The sequence below is a fragment of the Carassius auratus genome, chromosome 32 (assembly GCF_003368295.1).
Source record: "Carassius auratus strain Wakin chromosome 32, ASM336829v1, whole genome shotgun sequence".
NCBI classification, from domain to species: domain Eukaryota; kingdom Metazoa; phylum Chordata; class Actinopteri; order Cypriniformes; family Cyprinidae; genus Carassius; species Carassius auratus.
Window position 1 is genome coordinate 23921106 of NC_039274.1, and position 18491 is coordinate 23939596.

The 18491-nt window shown below is 34.8% G+C and overlaps 2 protein-coding genes across 3 annotated transcripts; one reads left to right on the forward strand and one right to left on the reverse strand.

Moving 5' to 3' along the window:
• Positions 1-314: 314 nt before the first annotated feature.
• On the reverse strand, positions 315-4194 carry LOC113051874 (uncharacterized). Of its 2 annotated transcripts, none has more exons than XM_026216035.1 (9): positions 3897-4194; positions 3614-3753; positions 3171-3317; positions 2800-2907; positions 2663-2704; positions 2495-2561; positions 2191-2309; positions 1761-1965; positions 315-612 (listed from the first exon to the last, which is right to left on the reverse strand). In XM_026216035.1, the coding sequence occupies exons 1-9, from the start codon at positions 4165-4167 to the stop codon at positions 512-514; spliced, it is 1200 nt and encodes a 399-aa protein (XP_026071820.1). In that variant the 5' UTR covers positions 4168-4194; the 3' UTR covers positions 315-511. The 2 variants fall into 2 exon arrangements, with proteins under 2 accessions (XP_026071820.1, XP_026071819.1); XM_026216034.1 differs by having other exon boundaries at positions 2495-2564.
• A 76-nt stretch (positions 4195-4270) lies between these two features.
• Positions 4271-9635, forward strand: LOC113051864 (uncharacterized). Its single transcript, XM_026216021.1, has 4 exons — positions 4271-4389; positions 5049-5132; positions 5305-5553; positions 6912-9635. The coding sequence occupies exons 1-4, from the start codon at positions 4291-4293 to the stop codon at positions 9102-9104; spliced, it is 2625 nt and encodes an 874-aa protein (XP_026071806.1). The 5' UTR covers positions 4271-4290; the 3' UTR covers positions 9105-9635.
• The last annotated feature ends 8856 nt before the right edge of the window (positions 9636-18491 follow it).

The following is an 18491-nucleotide window of genomic DNA, read 5'->3' on the forward strand; positions in this document are numbered from 1 at the left end:
GTAATAAAGCACAATTTCAAGTGTATTTAGTGTACTTTCATGTGCTAAAGTGGAACAACTTCAAGTATGCTTAGTACACTTTAGGCATGTCTATAGGGACTACTTGTGATTAATGAAATTAAAGTTTTTTTCTTTGTATTTCAAGTACATTACAAATGCATAATGAGTTTCTTTGAAATGTACAACAAAAAACAAACATAATAATTTGGTGGTAATTGTATATGATTTTTAAGCAGAAAGGCTAAACTACCTATGGGGCACTTAATTTACTCTAAGCTGAATGTTGTAAAGTCAATAAAAAATAATAACAATAATTACATGAATAAAGACATTTTATTAACAAGTATTTATTTAAATCTATTTAAAACATTTTTATTTACATTTACAGGAACTTGGTTTCAAAACTTAACAGAATAAATTTACCATGTTTTACAACAGTGCAAAAACAGAAAGAAACCACAGAGAACCTTCCGAACAGCAACAGAGGTGTAAATAAAAACATATTTACACATCAGACCTTCTTCTGGACGAACTGTTCATTGTTGCACTTGCGTCTGATAGCTGCTCGCACATCAGATGCTGTTGACTGTGGAAACTCCAGCAGAACTGCATCTGTTAACAGAAAAGACAACATATAGCTGAACAGCATAGCACTTTATCTCATGAACAAATACTTTGGGGCCTGAATTTTCAATACAGTCTCTCTATCGACACTCAATGCCACAATGTGTGATACACATATGATCATTCACACAAGTTGTTTAAACTTTCTGTAATTGCATGAACAGCATAAAAGGTTTGATTTACATACACATACTGACATACAGAAATTTAACACCACTGGGCCAAACATTTCTAAGAACAGTAATGGTTACAGGTATGTTTCCACATAAGTCTGGTTTAGCACAGCACCATTACAAACTTTTCCCAACCCATAATTCTTTGTGCTGAAACTATATGAAAAATGACACTAATGCTCAGCACTGGTCACTTTTTCTCGCAGTTTAAGCACACTAATAACAGGTAGTCCTCTATAATGAGTATATTTCTTACTGTCTGTAAATTGTTCAGTTACCATGGGAACAAGTTGCATGTTTATATATTTACATTTAAAAGAGCTCCATTAACAGCTATAAGGCCTCAGTTATACCAAAGTGTTTTTTGTCAGCTGAAAATGCTAGGTGCTCTGCTGAAAATGTCCAGCTGCGAGTGCTTGAGAGCGCAGCGTTTTCAGTTGAGACGCTTTGGTTGCTATGATAAGGAGTAAAAAAACACCCGAACTCTCAGCTCGAAAAAGACACTCAACACGCTCCTGGTGTTTTATATATTACTAGACATGAAAAAGAAGTCATAGACTCAACAGCAAAGCACAGTGGTGGTAGTGCGATGATACTGGGCTGCATACGTGTTATAGGTGTTGGAGGGCAACATTTATAGCTGGTACCCTAGTTGACTGATGATGGACCAAAATACTGGCCGACAACTAACGTCACCAGTCAAAGTCATACTGTGGCACCTATATTTTTTTGTTATGCGCTTTCATAATGATTTTACATACAAACATTTTTACATAGAAAAAAATATTATACTTTACCACTTAACTAATGCAAATACAGTGATGTGTTGTATTTTATTTCCCTGTATTTGCTATTGAACCAACTTCTGCTGCATACTGTATTAAATGCATACTGACTTTGCACTTATGATTCAAGAAGATTCATGGTTCTTTTATTGCTTTATAAGTAGATAAAATTACACACCTGTTATGGCCTGCACTTTGGCAACGTCCAGCTGGGTTTTAGGAGGGGCCCCTTTTCCTGATTTCCCTGTTAGCGTGGACTGGGCAAGTACATCTTTTGTAAAGACCAGGACAGCCAGCTCCTGCGCAAAGATGGTCATGCGTGTGCGGTTCAGTCGCTGGAAGGCCCTCTTTGGAACTGAAACTTCACTGCCAGCCAAGGGTTGCTGTATAGAGAAAAAGGGAGATGGAAGAGTGGTATGATCTCTCGTGTGCAGGTTCCCATTAACAAGATAATTCACATGATGTAACATATATGTAACCTACAACTTTAAGGATGATCCCTGTTCAAAACAAAATACAATATGTACATGTTCAAAAGCTATGAATTTAATGTAGTTCTTAAATAATACAATGATAAATGTATCTTTTATTCTTTAATTGTAACGTACCATCTCAACTTCAGTGACAAAAGAGGAGGTTGTGGATGATGGGGTCCCCCCAAACGAGGGCTTCAATGACTTTATACAGTGGACACACTCCTTCATTATTTTAATCATTTCTGGAAGTTCTAGGTGAATTTAAATGAAAAACAAATGTATTTTATTAACATTTATTATGACACAGGATAGACTGATGCAATGTAAAAGCTGACCTGAGATTATGGGACTTCAGATCAGTATATGGCAATTATGACAATTGTGGAACAAACTTTATTCTTCAATGTCAACCCCTGTAATGAAAGCTTATACCTACCACGAAGGGATGCCATGATTTCATCCATTTGGGGTGCCATTTGTTGACCAGTGCTATAATCCATTAACTGCTAAAACAAACAATGAAAAGCAGACATAATACATTTTATTTATTAAAGTCACATTTTACAACATGAACTTGTTTTTGAATGTTATAATATACATTTACATTGTGCTGCATTGCGGGTAATCCTTCATCCATATCACTACCCTAAAATATAATAACAGATTAATTAAAAGCAATACAAAGAGAGTCCATGTCTGAGAGAATGTACAGAAAGCAATCAGAAAAACTTCATAACTTACAATGTCAGGTTGGTTTGGACTCCGTATGACTGTGGCATCATCATCTGAACTGGTGTAATCATCAGGAGTGGATGATTTGGGTCTGGCAGCCTTTAAAGTCTTTGCTTGCTTTATCAGGACAACACATTCATAATGTAAAAAATTTAACAATGAATAGGAATGTAATAAAAATTAGGGTTTTTAAAAACATCTTAATATGACACCAGGTGATATTTGTATTAACTGTAAACTGTAACTAAGTAACGTATAAAGAGGATACTACATTTCTTTCATAAAGCCTTCTATTCTTTTTAAGTAATGTCCTGTTTATAAAGCACAGTACAACAAAATGTAAAATTTATCCAGGTCTTCAGAAAACCAGTATCCCTTACACAATAAAGTTGTTGTGGAAATTCCTCCTCAGTTGCCTCACTATTATGCTGATCTTGTGTGTTTTTGTTCTTATTTTTGGAAAGGGAAACCTTCAGGTTTTGAAGCATCTGGTTCTTGGCTGTCTCTTTGATCTTGGTTTGCTTTTCCTGAACAAAATATACAGTTAAAGAATTAGTCCACTTTAAAATTTGAATTGAATGATAATTTACTCACCAAATTAATAAATTACTGCCTGAGCACTCAGTACTCGCTATAGCTTTGTAGCTACCACCACAGAGAAGGAATGTGCCAAAGCCAACATGAAGGTAGCTGGGCATGTTATATACCTAACTTTTTGAGACAGCGTGTAGCAAGTATTAAGAAAGTTAGCTATGCATTTAAACTTAAAAACTGTTTAAACTAATATGCAAATTCATTTGCAAATTTGCAAACTTTTACTCACCATCTTAGCTTTTTTTGCCTCCACCGCATTGGTCTCCAGCATTTTCTTTTTCATGATAACACCCCTGCATTCTTCCTTGGTCCATATATCTTTACCCAAAATGAATAAATTCTTCTTTGTGACAAGATCCTTGAACGAATCTGATATAACGATAGAAATATACAGGTTAGCCGACACCAGCATGCAAACCAACATAAAAAAAAGTTAACAATGTTAAAACAATGTTAAGTATACAAGAATCTGAACATGTAAACGAAAAATAACTGATACAATATCATCTTACCTCCTAATAGTAGGACTTTAGCTGGTACTGTCCTATCGGGCTCTTTTCGTGTGGGCCATTTGATCTCAATCCAGTTATCATCGCTGTCAAGGTCTGGCTGCGACGTCACTTGACTTAAATTGGCCGAATTCCCAATAAGCGATGCACTTTCAACTTTTACTGTTTTGTCTATAAAGTAATATATAGCGAATTGGTAAGGCATCGTGATTCGAGACCTTTTCACCTCACCTGCAGAGTCAGACCTACTATGATTGACGGGATTGCGTAACATGTAACGTCAGGCGTCAGATGCTCCGATTGGTTGCAGTGAGCTTCAAAACTATACGGCACACACTTTACCGCCAAATTCAAAGTTAGAGACTAGATACTCTGAAACAGTCTATGCTCTGAAATCATGGCATCAAACCGTAATTTGAAAAGACATTTGAATTGCGACGGGACTCAACCAGAGACGCCCAGAACAACAAAATACAGAAGACTTCATCAAAAAAAGGTAAACATAAATAATAAGAAACATTTATGAAAAAATTTTTCACAAGAAAACTGTAAATTACGGTGTACTGCAATAGCCTACAGCAATTATTAAAATAATTTAGGACGTGTTGTTTTATCTTATAGGTGCTTCATTATTTGTTCTTTATATTTTATATGTGAACCTGCTTTGTAATAATGAACCATTATGAAAAGCACTATATTAATAAATATTTGAAGTACAGCAGTATTTTGTAAAGGTAAATATTATAAATTAATAAACTGCTGTAAAATCTCAAATTAAATAAATTTGCTATATAAATATAACAATGTATATTTTGTACATGATACATGCCTTTTTTTCCTCTGAGAAGTGTTTCATATTTGATTTTTATCCCATCTAAAAACACAGTAGTACAGTGTATATATGGGTTATTACAGTGTAACACTCCATCTGTAAGACTGGACCAATGTGATGGTAAAATCTTTATTAATATAATTTACTTTATTACTTTTAGTACTTTCAGTATTCATATGACCCAAGACTGTCACATAATGTAACTTTTCAAAGACAAAAGCTTCATGGTGTTTTGAAAATTTGTTAAACATGAGACATTACAGGCACTATTGGTGTATAAATTTTACTGTTTTACAGTTATGTTGTTTGTACTGTATTTGCAGAAACCACTGAAATTAATATACAAGAGATTTCTTTGTACATCTCCAGTTCCCAACTCTTTGGACAGAGGAACAGTTTGTGAAAAGGTATGACTTTAAGAGAAAAATGTTTATGTTTAACAGCATTTTTTATTACTAATTAATTAGACATTTAAACTGTATAAGTCAGTTCTTCAAAAATACTGCTTTTATTTTGTTAGATGCTAAATACTGCTGTTTTATCACTGAAACTGCACTTTTTCTTATCCATTTGTCTCAGATACAACTTACACATGTTGATGCAGATAATTTTAAAGTGCAAAGAAGCCTGCAAGACAGTAAAAATCAGAACAGAGACACAGAAGAAAGGAGGCAAGATGTGATATCTGAAACGGTGATAAGGTTTAAGAAGACAGAACGTGAAAGCAAAGATGATAATGTAAGTGCACAGGAGGACAGAGAGGAAGATGATGAAGATGCACAGGAAGACAGAGAGGAAGATGATGGAAGTGAACAGGAAGACAGAGAGGTACATGATGAAGATGCACAGGAAGACAGAGAGGAAGATGATGAAGATGCACAGGAAGACAGAGAGGAAGATGATGGAAGTGAACAGGAAGACAGAGAGGAAGATGATGAAGATGCACAGGAAGACAGAGAGGAAGATGATGTAAGTGAACAGGAAGACAGAGAGGAAGATGATGAAGATGCACAGGAAGACAGAGAGGAAGATGATGGAAGTGAACAGGAAGACAGAGAGGAAGATGATGAAGATGCACAGGAAGACAGAGAGGAAGATGATGGAAGTGAACAGGAAGACAGAGAGAAAGATGATGAAGATGCACAGGAAGACAGAGAGGAAGATGATGAAGATGCACAGGAAGACAGAGAGGAAGATGATGAAGATGCACAGGAAGACAGAGAGGAAGATGATGAAGAAGCACAGGAAGACAGAGAGGAAGATGATGGAAGTGAACAGGAAGACAGAGAGGAAGATGATGGAAATGAACAGGAGGACAGAGAGGAAGATGATGAAGATGCACAGGAAGACAGAGAGGAAGATGATGAAGATGCACAGGAAGACAGAGAGGAAGATGATGGAAGTGAACAGGAAGACAGAGAGGAAGATGATGAAGATGCACAGGAAGACAGAGAGGAAGATGATGGAAGTGAACAGGAAGACAGAGAGAAAGATGATGAAGATGCACAGGAAGACAGAGAGGAAGATGATGAAGATGCACAGGAAGACAGAGAGGAAGATGATGAAGAAGCACAGGAAGACAGAGAGGAAGATGATGGAAGTGAACAGGAAGACAGAGAGGAAGATGATGGAAATGAACAGGAGGACAGAGAGGAAGATGATGAAGATGCACAGGAAGACAGAGAGGAAGATGATGAAGATGCACAGGAAGACAGAGAGGAAGATGATGGAAGTGAACAGGAAGACAGAGAGGAAGATGATGGAAATGAACAGGAGGACAGAGAGGAAGATGGTGGAAGAAAACAACAAAGAGTCTGTGAAATAAAAAGCCAAGATCGAGATGAGTTTCTTAAGGTAATTTCAGCATTTACTAATACTTTTTTAAATAAAAGTATCTATTAACATAAGGTAATGCACACTGAACTAACATGAACGAACAATGTTCAGTTGTATTGATATTAGAAAAGTATTATAAATGACAAATGCTTTACAAATATATATTTTTGTATTTCTTAGTTATTACCATGTTCGCTACAGCATTTACTAATCTTGATGAATCCTTAAATTCAAAGTGTAACTATGTTGACTGTAAGCCTATCTGTTTTGACAGAACAACACTATAAGTGCTGCTGCATTTCTTCAAATATTGCTTTAGGTGTAAATGTGATTAATTTTGTGTTTTACAGAAACAGCTAGATGATGATCTTGTATACCCTGGTGCTCCTCTCACGAAGGGACAGAGTCTGCTTTTACTCATGTCATATGTACTGAGGCACAATTTGACAGGTGTAGCACTTCAGGATCTTCTTACATTGTTTAATGCACATTTCCCTGGCTTGGTGCCAGCAACCACATACCTTTTTCATAAAGCCTATGGACAGTTTGGCCAGTATAAGCCCCATTTCTATTGTATCAACTGTGAAACCTACATTGGACCCAGTGAGACAGTACCACAAAACTGTTCTTCTTGTAATACTGAATTTGACATTGAGAACAGCCTAAAACTTGGGTCGTACTTTCTTGTACTTAGCCTATCAGCCCAAATAGTGGACATTTTGGAAAAACCTGATATACATTTGAATACAAAGGAATCAACTCCTGGCATTCTTTCTGATATTCAGTGTGGGGCAGAATATCAAAAATTCAAGCAAACTGGACAAATGGGGGATGATGACATTTCAATTTTGTGGAACTGTGATGGAATTCCAGTTTTCAAAAGTAATAATGTTCAGATATGGCCAATCCAGTGTCAAATTGTAGAACTGTCACCAAGAGTCCGGCAAGGTAATATATGCATTCCATGCTTATGGCTTGGTAACAGCAAGCCAAATATGGCTACATTTTTAACTGCTTTTGTTGCACAGCTTAAAGAACTGGAACAGGTTGGTATTAAATGGAGTGACTCTGAAAACACAGAGCACACAAGCAAAATTCATTCGCTACTCTGCTCCTCAGATTCAATTGCCCGCCCCCTCCTGAGAAATACGAAACAATTTAATGGAAAATATGGATGTGACTTCTGCCTTCACTCTGGTGGTGGCCCATATGTATGGGAAACACCAGAACCACCATTAAGGACAGAGACTGACCATTTCAGGCACGCAATGCTGGCAACACCTGAGAGACCAATAATGGGTGTGAAAGGCCCATCCCCTCTGATGGAACTTGAGAGCTTTAAAATGATCACTGGATTTGTTCCGGACTACCAGCACTGTGTTTGCCTTGGTGTAACGAAACAGTTAACATCTCTGTGGTTGGATAGTAAGCACCATAAGGAAGAATGGTACTTGGGCTCTAAGGTCAGTGACATAGACCAGGGACTAATGTTAATTAGCCCACCTGTGGAGGTCACAAGGGCACCCAGATCAGTTAAGGACCGAAAATTCTGGAAGGCGTCTGAATGGAGGTCATTTTTGCTCTTTTATGCTTTGACTGTTTTGAGTGGAATTTTAAAAAAGAAGTACTGGAGTCATCTTTTTTTGTTAGTTTTTGCAATTCACACTCTTCTGCAGGATGCAGTGAAAATGACCCACGTGGATATGGCAGAGCAAGCTCTTCGAAAGTTCGTACATAATTTTGAGAAACTGTATGGTGCTGGTAATGTCTCTTTCAATGTACATTTGTTAATGCACTTGGCATCAAGCGTACGCAACTGGGGACCATTGTGGGCAACATCCACATTTCCATTTGAATCATTCAATGGGACTTTGCTAAAATTTTTTAATGGAACAACACATGTGTCTGCTCAAATAGTGAAAAGATTCCTTAGGTGGAGGGGTCTTTCAACAAAAGCAGAGACTATAATGGAAAATGCAAATGACAACATAAAAAAAATATTTGGCAAACTCCAGGGTAGGTCTGGCGTAACAAAAACATCAAAAGAGTTTCCAGATAATGTCAGAGGTTTTGGCTGCCCAAAGAAAGGCAGCACATCTGTGCTGCAGAGGAGGGCTATTGAACATTTCACAGGAGACACTGTTCATTTAGGTTTATTTTATGACCGTTTCATTTGCAACAGTGTTGTTTATCATTCATATAATAACACAACTCTTAAAAAGAGAAATAATTCTGTTGTACAGTTAAATGATGGGACATTCTGTGAGATTTTGACCTTGGTGGCCTACACATCTGAGGATGGGGCCTCTTCTGTATTTGATACAAACAGTTTCTGTCTTTTAGTTAAAGAGCTAGCCAAGAGTGGAAGAAAGGTTTATAGAGATGCTCAGTTAAATATATCCTGTACATTTCTAACTGAAGTGTGTCACACCAATAATGTATTTGCTGTACATCCTCAGTCATTAGAGCGCAAATGTGTAATGGTGAAGTCTAAGGACAAAATGTATGTTAGTCCACTTCCAAACAATGTTGAAAGAGACTAAAACTGTTTCCTGCAAACAGAAATGTTTGTAATTGTACCAGTGAAAAACATGCAACTGTTAATGTTAATCCCATTTTTTTTTCCATAATTCACTGTGTAACTCAATTACATAACAGGTTTTTCTTATATTTCATATCAGTCCTGAATATTATTGTGTTTAATGTTAAATATTTGACATAAATAATGTTACATAGTGTGTTTAATGTCAAATTTTTTGTTAATGTTTTTAGGATTATTATGACCCTGTCATTTATGATTGTATCATGATACTTCTAATATTAGCTCAATAAACATAACTGCATATAAAAAAACTGTTAAAAGAACAGACATTTGTGCAATGCATATATTGTATTGAAAATATATTTATAACAGGCTTTCAAAAATTTCATCACTTTTGCCAAGTTACAAAGTTCCTAGCTTAAATAAGTAAACGTTAAAGTCACACTCAAAATTAACTTAAAATATGCTAAATCTTCAATATATTAAATAAACTATTTTTAAAATATGCTTTCAGTGCATTGTGACAAGCATAATTTCAAGCATGCAGTTAAAATTTGTCTAAAATATACTTAAAAATAAAGTTCAAATAAATAAACTTCTAAAATTCTACTTTAATTTCACTTTTAGTACATTTCTCTAAAATATAGTATAATAAAGTATAATAAATTAAAAATTTTTTAAAGTATATTAAAAGTCTTACTGAAAATTAGTACCAGAAGTATGTTGCTAATATACGTTTAATACATTTAAAGACTGTGTTATTTTTGGTTAGTATATTTGCAGTGTATTGTTTAAAATTAAAATATATTTGAAATACAAAAAAGTATGCTTTTTTTTTACCAGGGTTCACGCAAAGAAAGAAGGCATAACTTCCGCCGCTTTATAAGCATTGGACTTCTCCTCACACATGGTTGAGTATTGTTCTGCACATATCCCTCTGCTAGCAATAGCTGCGATACCAAGCCATTCTGTGTTTGTTTTCATAGTCTTGTTTCAGTTTATAGTTTTGATAGTCTTGTTTCAGTTTATAGTTTTGATAGTCTTGTTTCAGTTTATAATTTTCATAGTTTAATCTTTTTCCTGCCTTCCCCTGTTTTTCGTATTTTGACCCTTTGATCTGGATTTTGGATTACCCCTTTTGCTTAGCCCTCTGGATATTGGAAGGTATCAAACCATATGTTGTCAATCATTGCATACTTACTAAATTTAGTTTAATCCAATTTTATTTTTATTTATTTATTTTTTTTTTTTTACAATTCCCTAACAATAAATCGTCCATACCACTGACTTCAACTAAAAGCTTCATCTGAAGTTGTGAGTTAAATGAGAATTTCTGATAATTGAAAAGAAACCGTGGACTTAACATAGTAGGAAGGAGGAAGTCAAGTGTCATCAGTTGGTTGTTGTGTGTGTGTGTGTGTGGTGTTTTTGTACAAAATGACAGCTTTTTGTCAAACGGTAACACCAAGTGACAAATTTTGGGGACCACAATTTTCACTATATTTTATAATATTTATTGAGCATTTAATTATGCCATGTATATCCTATTTGATAGTTATGAATACATTTTTGTAATTTAAATGGTAGAAAACCCTGATTTTGACAGCAAAATAAAGCACTTTCCCTGTGCACATGTCTGTGGGGACAAGCAGTTTTTTTGGTTCTTGGAATTCTTTATAATTAAAAACTAATATTTCCACATTTATGGTGCAAGAACATCTAATTGTTCAAATAACACATTGTTTTGTTTTAAAATATATATATATATATATATATATATATATATATATATATATATATATATATATATATTTTAACCCTAATGTGTTTTTCAATTGTAATATTTCTGCAGAGGCTAGGGACAGAAAAAATTACCTTTCTGTAGTATGACCCACCCCCCCAGGAATATTATTGGTCTTGCCCTCTATATACCTGTTTGCCAGTGTTTGACCCATGCCTGTTATGATCACATCTCTCTGTAATAAAAGCTCGTCTCACGAATCGTTAGCCCCGTTAAACCTTACACATCAGTGTTTATATCCAAAATATAAACTTTTATCCCCATACTTCTATGATTCTTTGAATAATGACACAGAAATAATAAAACTGTCTAGTTGAAAAGACTCTTCGTGGAGCTGTTTCATACATCTAGATGACAGCTGCTCACTTTAGGTCAGTGGCAGCGTGAACGCGGATTTAAATAACATAGGGATGAACATTAAAGTTGATCACACTATTGTGATCGCACATGTCAAAGGTTTATCATTTAGAAAGGATCACGTTCGGTTTGAATCGTGTTTGCAATCTTTAACAATCTGTTTAATTAAAGTGCTTTGTCATGTTGATGATGACACCTCTCATGCAACATGTTAGCTTATCACAAATATTATAGTTAGCTGTAGGCAATCACTGGAGCACACATAGTGAGGAAGGTCCTGGCAGATCGCAGAATCGGGTCTTCACAGATGAAAAAAATAAATAATAAATTGGCACACAGGAATCGATAGGCAGAATAATAAAATAAATAAAATTACAAAAAGTATCCGATTCCCAACCCATTCTCACTCCAAAGGCGTCAAAAACCGAAGCATGGTCAAGCGCCCCTAGCGTCACTGTTATGACGCCAAATGTGCCTCTCGGCGTCGACTATCGAAGCACTACGACCTTCATTGCTTTCAGTGGGAAACTTTTGGCGTCAGAATTCGACACGAGGACATGAGATGTTTATCGCTATGAAATCACGTTCAAGAAGTCTCATTCAGCATACATCGCGCGATACTTGCTATCAGTTCCACAGTTTGGGTGAGTAGTCGTATATACGCTCTTTTAATGCCTTTTATCAAATGTATTCTGTCTTCTTTATTAATCAGATTAGTGCCATATGTTTAATCGCTGTATTATATCGGTCATCCGCGGCTGTCTTTGAGTTTCATTGCGTTTAAATAAATGAACACAGCTGCTAATTAGTGTGATTAAACTCTATCTGTCACGTGACGTGCCATAGACCTTCGATCCGTTTTATATTATTATTAATTTCAGGATCAATGATGTAAGTTGTATTTGTAGTAAAATCATGGTAATCACGACACTTACAATAGTAATAAATGAAATGTGAAGTTAAAACACAGTAAACAGGACATTAGTAACTGTAACTGTAGTTTTACTATGATATATTAATAATCAATACAACAATACAATAATCACCAAACCAGCTATGTTTGTATCACTGTAATGTTAGTGTTTTTATGTGCTTTTATATGACAGATATCACAGTAATCATGTGTTCTGTACCATGCTTTTAATACCTTTTAATGTGAATCCAAAAAAAAAAAAAAATCAAATTAAAAATAAATAATAAAACATGTATTTTTCCATCTTGCAGTTCATTCATATCAGTTTATATATGTATATATATATATATATATATATATATATATATATATATATATATATATATATATATATTTATTTATTTATTTATTTATATATATATATATATATATATATATATATATATATATATATATATATATATATATTTATTTATTTATTTATTTATATATATATATATATATATATATATATATATATATATATATAAATATTTTGCTCACAGATCATTATTAACATTCTGTATATAATTCAATTTTATTTTCTCTCCCCTTTTTTATTATTTATATTTTTAGCTGAAAAGACGTAAAGGCAGTCAGCCCAGTGGTGTTTCTGGAGAGGGATTCCTTCAGAAATGGAGAAGACAGAAAGCTGCGGAGGCATATATTTGCAGCAGTAAGTCTGTGATAGTTTGTCTCTTTTATCAAAAATTCCTGCTGTTATAATTTGTACAGCATTTGTTGTTTCTTAAACTGTTGCACTGTCCAAATACCCACACTTGCCATCTTTTCACTTGACCACTTGATTACTTATTTGAAGTCTTTCCTGTATTTGGCCTAGTGTTCGAGTGAGCATGATGACCACGAGTGTGTGTCGAACTTTTCATGACCTGATGACTGTGTTTCCCAATCCTGATCCTGGAGAACCCCAGCACTGCACGGTTTTGGTGTCTCTCTTATCTGCCTTGGAGTCTTCACTGATGAGCTGATGAGTTGAATCAGGTGTGTTTGATCAGGGAGACATCTCAAATGTGCAGTGTTGGGCTTCTCCAGGACCAGGATTGGGAGCCACTGCCTTATGGGACACTTATGTGTTTAAAGAGATTTTTAATATCTAATTATCAATATTTCACATACTGTACATTGGACAGCTTTCCATGACCTCTTGTGAGATCTCGGCAAAAAGTCTGACGATTTATTCCAAAACATGATGCATGATGGGATACACTAAGCTTTGTATAGCGCTCCGGAGCAGTATTGGAGAGGTTTAGTGTGTGTTAAGGACGCTGTGCTTTGGCATTATTAAGACCGGGGACAGTCTTGTGCACACACTGTCACGTACACACACTCTCAAGTGGCCAAGACTGCAAGTGTGGGTATCTGGACGGGGTCAAAGTCTTAAAAAAGATCCCTAAACACATCACAGTCTTAATAATCCAGTTTAACACTTGTATGATATTGTACAAGCCCCAGGACGGTCTCATCTGACACTATCAAAATAATTCATATGACTATAGCTTGTTATTAATTACTTGCTTTCAATAATGGATTCATTTAACATTTAATTTTACAGCATCTTTACAGAGGTGTAATGTACAAGCTGCACGTTATTAATAATATGTCCTTCCTTCTGTCTTACAGGATTTTTCCAGATAATGCTGTTCTTATTTTTCAGGTCTAAAATATCGAGCTCAACAGCTATTTTAAGAGCCAACCCTCACAAACCTTCCTAAAAACTAAAAGAGCTATTACTGAGTCTCAGCGAATCTTGCCATGATCAGCTCTTCCCAGGTACATTTGTTTACTCCAAAAATGCTCTGGTCTGAATCTTACTTAAATTAACTTAATTATGTTTAATGAGCAATATTAATTGCACAGAGAGTAAGTAGAGATTATCTTGTTTCACAGAAGAGAAGGAAGACCAAGGAAATGATTTGCTCAGGATGAGGAATGAAGACGGCCATCTTGAGCCCAAACAAACAGAAGTCCTCTGGTATGTGTGTGTTGAAGCAATGCTGTGTTATACAACATTTTATGATGATCTCTCACAGAACTGGTCATGTCAGCCTTGATTTCTTTTTTTACTATTACAATTACAGCATGTTAGCAAAGTGTGACTGGACATTTTTAATATTATGTTTTTAAAAACACACCGCCTGTTTTAAAAGTAGACAAGTATCATGAAATTGGTTTAGTTGATATTAACAACAATTGACATTATTTCATTGTTTTGTAAATGTTATGTTATAAATTGTGAATTGATAGTTGATTGGTTTGAAGCCAGGCCTTACACTGCACAGACTAAAACACATGTGTGAGAGAAGTCAGGAACTTTGGAGAAAGATTCTAGAGGAAAAAAACACATTTACTGCAACATTAGATCAGTTCTAGAGTCTCTAAGAACTACACATGCTAATGCAGTCTCATGAGCAAGACCTTTGCTTCTGTAACTTTTTCTTAATTCTTGGAGAATGACATATTTATTGCAGTATTTTTATTTGTACAGATGATCTCATCAGCCAAATGAGAGGTTTTGACCAAGTGATGCTCTTGAAAGGAGTGAAAGAAGAGGATGTGGTAAATTGTCTTCAGAGAAAAAGCTTCTCAAAAGATCTTAAAACAGCTTGAAGAATGGTAAGTGTACAGTACTACAAGGGTCATAGTTACTCACCCTGCTAAAACCACACAGAACATAAGCTGCGCTCTCTGTCCATTAAACAACTTCATCTGGATTGTTTGTTTGTTTCACTTTGACCAGGTCTGGGATGTTAGGACTGAGAGATCCTCTGGCTGAGGACAAGCTACACCACATCAGTGCTGGATATCAACCACAAACTGTTTCCAGACAAGAGAGAAGAAGAACACGATGGGGAGATGAAACCAGTTTAGATGTGATGATGGGAATCATTTTTTCTGGAACAGTATCACATGTCTTATATGTATCACATGATCTGTATCACAGTTGACTGGATGGGACTGTGTGACTTTTAAGGACATTTCATCACTCATCTGTGTGAACTGATTTATATATGAGATTAATGGATCTTTGATGATAATTATTTTCATTGAATCTTATTTGTCTTGATGCTACTTTATCAACTTTATAGTCTATGCTTCAATAAAATGAAAATGGTGAATATTGTGTTCTGAAGATTCTTGGTAAATACATCATTTTACTAGGTAGGCTCATATGTGTTTATTTTAGACTTGGAAAAACGACATATTAATTATTGGGATTATTTTTTTATTTAAGACATAAACATTTTTGATCGGATTAATAACATCTGGGACATCAGTACACCAGAAAGTATTTTTTTATATTTTAGTAACAAATATGCAAATTTTTTGTGAAATACAGGGAGTTACAAGATTAATTATTCTGCATTACAATATGGTTCCATGGGCGTTATTGTTACAAACACTTGAGGGATAACTGAGAATGTAGCAGGAATGATCAACGTGGATCTTGTACTGCATTAAAACCAAGAGCACGCACATTACTGATGTCCAGCACCTGAGGAGCAAGATATGGGGGTGAGGAGGACATTTTTACACTGATTTCGGCTAATTAGTTATATATAATGCTAATATATATATATATATATATATATATATATATATAAATTAATATTCTTAGCACTGCATGAATTTGTCCTTGTGTAATAGTGAAGTATCACAATGTGTATACATTGTCCTTGATTACTGCTTTACAGTGGGGAATAGATAATGGCAAGTTGTTGCAGGTTCATCCATTATATTTCTTGCCATTTACTTCAAAAATCAAAGAAATAATCTATTATTTTCATTATTAAATCATTTCTTTATAATTTTTCCATGTTTCATCAGATGGCCTCACAATGTCCTGTCAAAAGGTATAATAGCCATGATGAATAGAATAGAAAACAGAGGACTGTGAAAACTGTCAGATATAAATGTGACTCAGCTCAGTTTGTTGTTCATGATGAGGAGAATACATTTATGTAGGTTTTACTGCCCTGCTACCCCCAGGGGCCCAGTAGCACCCCCCGGAAGAGCCCAAAACTGTACATTTCAAATGGCTGTAAATCAGAGTCCAATTAACATATCAAAGAGAAAATGGGCAGGATTATTACTTATGCTATGCTGATAAAATAATGTTGAGCTCAGTTTTCAGAAATAAGTGGAAAGCTGGCATAAAAGCATTTTAAATATTGCTCACTGTAAAATACCACATTTCAGCCTGCCTCTCAAATATATCACAGATGTTTGCACAATAAACATATTTAGATATCCAGTTTACCTTAAAATAAATAAATAATTTAGTTTCGTTAATAAAAAGTTTTAAACTACATTACCCACAAGCCTCCGTCGTTCTATCTATAGAAAGGCAACACTAGGGGGCTGTTTTTGTAGTTCATTGAAGTTATGTTTAGGGTTAGGATTAGGATCTCGCTAAAGATGTCATTTTTCTCAAGATAGCAACACTTCATTGTTGACTTAATATATTACTAATGTGATGATAGGAGCAAAACATACTTTTTAACATGATGCGCTGTTTAATATGGGTTAAAAGATAGTCCAACCACAGACTGTCCTGAAAATTCATAGCCAATGACATCAAAGCTGAGCAGCAGCGTCACACTTCCTTATCCATGTATGACCGACGTCTTTCGTTTTTCGGCTGAAGGGATAGATTCGGTTAACAATAGATTAAGCTTGCTACTTATTAGATTCTGTTTTATTAACGTCTTCACCTTCCTCCGTTGTTTAGCTTGACAAAAATTGGGCAATATTGATGTGCACATGCCCAGCAGTCGCAGTTGTATCCAACAGATAGATTCCTCTCATTAAATATAAGACACATTTTTAAGATTTGTATTTTTTTTTTTTTTGACCAAAGACAAATATATTTACTAATCAAATGACGTGCTTCTAAAATTTACATTGTATATTACATTGTGTTTTAAAGTTAAAAAATTGTGTTTCTGTGATTTACCATTCTCTATTTGAACCCTAGGAATAAAAACAGAAATTATAAATGAATGAATGAATGAATGAACAAATAAATACATAAAGCATAATAAACATGCATATTTTTGTAAGGATCTTCCATTATTTATTTATATGTCAAACTCATTTAAAGACAACATGCCCAAATTACTACACTGCATCCTCTGTCACCAAGCTCGTTTTTGCCACCATAAAGAATAAAAAGGCAGTTATGTTGTAAACATTAACTATTTTCAGTATGCAAATGAAAATGCTTTTATTAAAAAACAAAACAGTAAATACAGTATGTCTTTCAGAGAACACTGGAAACAGATCAATTTTATTAAAAAAATAAAATTGACCAAAATGTTATACAACACAATGTAAATGTTTCAAACTCACAAAAAAACCAACATGAAGACATGCATGTCAAGTGTGCAATATCATCTATAAAACTCAATCAGCACAGCATCAAATAAACACTGATTGTCTGAACAATGGAAGACAGAGAACGTGTTCAGGAAAACAAACACCTGCTAGCTTTGACATAACATCATGATTTCACTTCATGACTGGAGCTAGGGGATGACTGTGTATGAATATCTCCTTTACTAAAACTCTTAATTAAAGTCTAAAAAGTTCACTGTATGAAGCTTGAAAAAGAGAACAAAATGCTTTATCAATACGAAAAATACTATTTTTAACTATTGTTTTCATCACTGGTTCTGTAATGTATTCATTATGAGCTTATAAATAAAACAAAGTTACATCTTCTGCAAAAATCAAACCACTGCAAAGTCTAATCACTGATCCAGGGACCATATCTGTGTGTGTGGGGGATAAAGAGTTAACGAGGTGAGTCCTTGTGCATGATGGAGAACTGCAGTGTTATCCTCAAACAATCCTGTAAAACAGAAATATTACATTACATTCAACTTATACATTACACTGTGTTTTGTTTAGACCATAAAAGCAGCCTCTGTAAAGATGCTGTAAAATTAAATGTTAAATGAATCCATTATTGAAAGCAAGTAATTAATAACAAGCTATAGTCATATGAATTCTTTTGATAGTGTCAGATGAGACCGTCCTGGGGCTTGTACAATATCATACAAGTGTTAAACTGGATTATTAAGACTGTGATGTGTTTAGTACAGTATGTGAAATATTGATAATTAGATATTAAAAATCTCTGTAAACACATAAGTGTCCCATAAGGCAGTGGCTCCCAATCCTGGTCCTGGAGAAGCCCAACACTGCACATTTGAGATGTCTCCCTGATCAAACACACCTGATTCAACTCATCAGCT

What these genes read in the sequence shown, in the direction of transcription:
- LOC113051874 (XM_026216034.1), bottom strand. Translation starts at nt 4,167, where the DNA reads ATGTTACGCAATCCCGTCAATCATAGTAGGTCTGACTCTGCAGGTGAG. An exon ending in TTCCACAACAACTTTATTGT is followed by an intron (nt 2,908 to 3,170) that starts GTAAGGGATACT and finishes GTCCTGATAAAG; the next exon opens with CAAGCAAAGACTTTAAAGGC. An exon ending in GTCCAAACCAACCTGACATT is followed by an intron (nt 2,705 to 2,799) that starts GTAAGTTATGAA and finishes ATTATATTTTAG; the next exon opens with GGTAGTGATATGGATGAAGG.
- LOC113051864 (XM_026216021.1), top strand. Translation starts at nt 4,291, where the DNA reads ATGGCATCAAACCGTAATTTGAAAAGACATTTGAATTGCGACGGGACT. An exon ending in GAAGACTTCATCAAAAAAAG is followed by an intron (nt 4,390 to 5,048) that starts GTAAACATAAAT and finishes CTGTATTTGCAG; the next exon opens with AAACCACTGAAATTAATATA. An exon ending in GAGGAACAGTTTGTGAAAAG is followed by an intron (nt 5,133 to 5,304) that starts GTATGACTTTAA and finishes CATTTGTCTCAG; the next exon opens with ATACAACTTACACATGTTGA.